Source organism: Adiantum capillus-veneris, chromosome 2 (genome assembly GCF_014529385.1).
Source record: "Adiantum capillus-veneris isolate H3 chromosome 2, ASM1452938v2, whole genome shotgun sequence".
Classification (NCBI taxonomy): Eukaryota; Viridiplantae; Streptophyta; class Polypodiopsida; order Polypodiales; family Pteridaceae; genus Adiantum; species Adiantum capillus-veneris.
The window spans coordinates 5,824,498-5,827,293 of record NC_140932.1 but is presented as its reverse complement, the minus strand read 5'-3'; the positions used below and the strand labels follow the sequence as shown (position 1 = coordinate 5,827,293).

The 2,796-nt window shown below is 40.8% G+C and overlaps 1 protein-coding gene across 1 annotated transcript; it reads left to right on the top strand.

The window, feature by feature from the left end:
* The first annotated feature begins 1,244 nt into the window (after positions 1 to 1,244).
* On the top strand, positions 1,245 to 1,493 carry LOC147462314 (uncharacterized). Its single transcript, XM_086525927.1, has one exon. It carries the CDS (start codon positions 1,245 to 1,247, stop codon positions 1,491 to 1,493), a length of 249 nt encoding a protein of 82 aa, XP_086382053.1.
* The last annotated feature ends 1,303 nt before the right edge of the window (positions 1,494 to 2,796 follow it).

The window sequence follows — 2,796 nt, the reverse complement described above, 5'->3', positions numbered from 1 at the left end:
ATATGTCTAAGGAAAACTGGGCACCACTGTATTTTGCTGAAAATGGGGGGAAGGTCAGTTGGGCACATTGGGTGTATGATAAGATTCATGCAGAAGTCTTTACCTTGGATAGAAGAAAGACCCAATTAAGTAGCAGGTTAGTAGCCTTTCTGTCTGCTTTGTTTTCTTTTGCTCAAAAAGTTGATGTAGGGGAGGTCACAATTTCTCTCATTACTCCTATCAATGTGGTGAGTCCTAGGCCAGAACAGGGGAGAATATCTGACAAAGCAGAGTTTAGTAAAAGCATAGATGAAAAGCTGAGGACCATACAGGATTTTATTGAAGCATGATACACTGAGGATGAGGCCAAGATGGCATTGGCTAGTCATGAGCATAAACTGCTTATGGGGAATTTGCTCAAGAGTTTGGATGTTGAGACACAAACTCCTAGTAGGGTTATAGGCAAAACTTTTAACATGCCCAAAAAGAGGAAGCTGGATAGTGCTTTGCATGAGGTGGCCAAATCATTAGATTTCTCTCCAGCTAGTCCTAGCACTTCTGCTAAATCTGATTTGCTTATTACTGATGTACCAACAGCTCTGAAGATGTTGCAGGAATTACAAGGATTTGTAAGGTATCAGCAGAACAATATGGAGGAACAATTACAAAATATAGCTGAATCTGGTCTATCTAAAGCAATGATGCACCAACAGTCAGAGTTGGTGGAATCTTTGAAGCAGGAATTGGTAGAGCAGAAGGAGAAGCATCAACAAGAGATGCAGGTTCAGCTGCAACTACATCAACAAGAGATAGCAAAGGTTAAGCTCTCCTTGGGAATGTTTCAAGAATGGACTAAGGACTTGGAAGGCAGAGTCAATTATGAGCTGGATCAGGTGTCTGGCAGAAATACAGAGTTGCAGGTGGAGAATGAAATGTTACAACGAAGCTTGAAACCTTTGGAAGCTCTGGAAAAGAAAGTATTAGCTCAAGAAGATATCAATGTTTTTGGAGTGCTCATGGATGAAGGGGATCTCAATCTGGTAAGGCATTAGTTGGTTGAGGGGATGCAGGATGTTTGGAAAGCAATGAGAGAAAGGCTGACATCAGTTATCAAGTATCCCTATGAGGCTGTAAGATCAGGATTCATCAGTTCTCATGAAGCTGCCTTATTAGAGACACTGGAATCTCTGAATAAGGAAAAAGATGTTTATCAGGAGCAGCTCCAGGAGTTCAAGGATAAACAGTTGCAGGTGGATGAAGAATTCATGGTACAAGGTGGTTCTACACTTAAAAAACTAGTGCATGTTTCTGTTCAAACACTGCAAGCTGCTGAGGAAATTCAGAAGTCAAGTGGAGAAGATTTGCCAATGGAGGTTGAATATCAGAAGGAGATTACAGATGCTGCAAATATTGAAGTTCCAGAACTGAGTGCAGCAAAGAATGAGGAGACTGTAGTGACTACAATCCAAGAAGCTGATACTGAAACAGTTCTCAAAGATATGTTTCAAGTTTAGGATGGTCAGGAATTCTTTTGTCTATCTCTTGCTGATCAAGGGATATGTGGATTCGAGTCAGATTTCAGAGAAATCCACCACCAGGCTGTGCCATGTGTTGACAGGCATATCAGAGTGCCAATATAGTAGTTAGTCAGAAGTGCTTCATCGAATGTAGTCAGTCGGATCATAGTTAGTCGGATGTTGTTTAATCGGATATTTAACAGTTATGATATATCAAGACTGAGGTTGTTATTACCAGTCTGTTTTGTATGGTGGTTATAAGTCAGTTTTGGGAGTTGTGATAGCGCAGTTGTATTCAGAGATGTTGTAGCTCTTCTTGATCAATGAAATACTCTTGTTATCTTAATTCTGAGTTATCAATTCTTTATATCTCTTACCTTCAGTATGATGTTAGTACTTCTGTGTATTGTTTCCGAGTTATGAGATGCTGAAAGAAGTGTGATGCACTAGTATTTCTTGTGTTGATGAACCACAACAATGATGTATGTGGGCCCATGCAAACTTCATCCTTGGGAGATTACTTTTACTTCGTGACTTTCAATGATGATTTCTCCAGGCATGCATGGGTATTTCCGCTTAAAGCAAAGTGTGAGGTATTTATGTGCTTCAAAAAATTTCTGGCTATGGCTAAAAACGTCTAAAAATGTACTTTGGGCACCCTCCATTCCGGTCGAGGGGGGTAGTATATGTCTCATGAATTTAATGTATTTGTGGCTAGTCGTGGGAGAAAACACCAATGTATAGTGCCTTATACGCCAAATGGTGTTGCTGTGGGGAAAAACAGGTCACTTATGGAAATGGCATGATGTATGTTCAAAACTCAAGCTTTACCACATTCTTTTTGGCTTGAGGCCATCATGTGTGCCACTTATGGACTAAACATGTGTCCTGCAAAAGCTTTGCAGTCTATTACTCCATATGAAGCATGGCATGATAGAAAGCCTTCTATTGAGCTACGGTTGAGTGTGTATGGATCAGGTGCCTTATGGCTGATTTGGGTGTTGGACAGGACATTGCCAACATTATCTACACTGACAGTCAGAGACCATTGGCAATTGCTAGGAACCTACTTTTTCATGCTCGCACAAAGCACATTGAGGTGCATTACCACTATTTATGGGAGAGTCTCTCAGCAGGAGAGATCAGCTTGGCATATGTGCCAACATAGGACAACCTTGCAGATCTTTTCACAAAGGCATTGTCTCGTGAGAAGTTCAAATATTTTTGCAAATATTTGGGCTTACTCCCCTTTGTGGACTGATCATGTCCTCAAGGCATGGAACTTCCCTTTACTCTATGT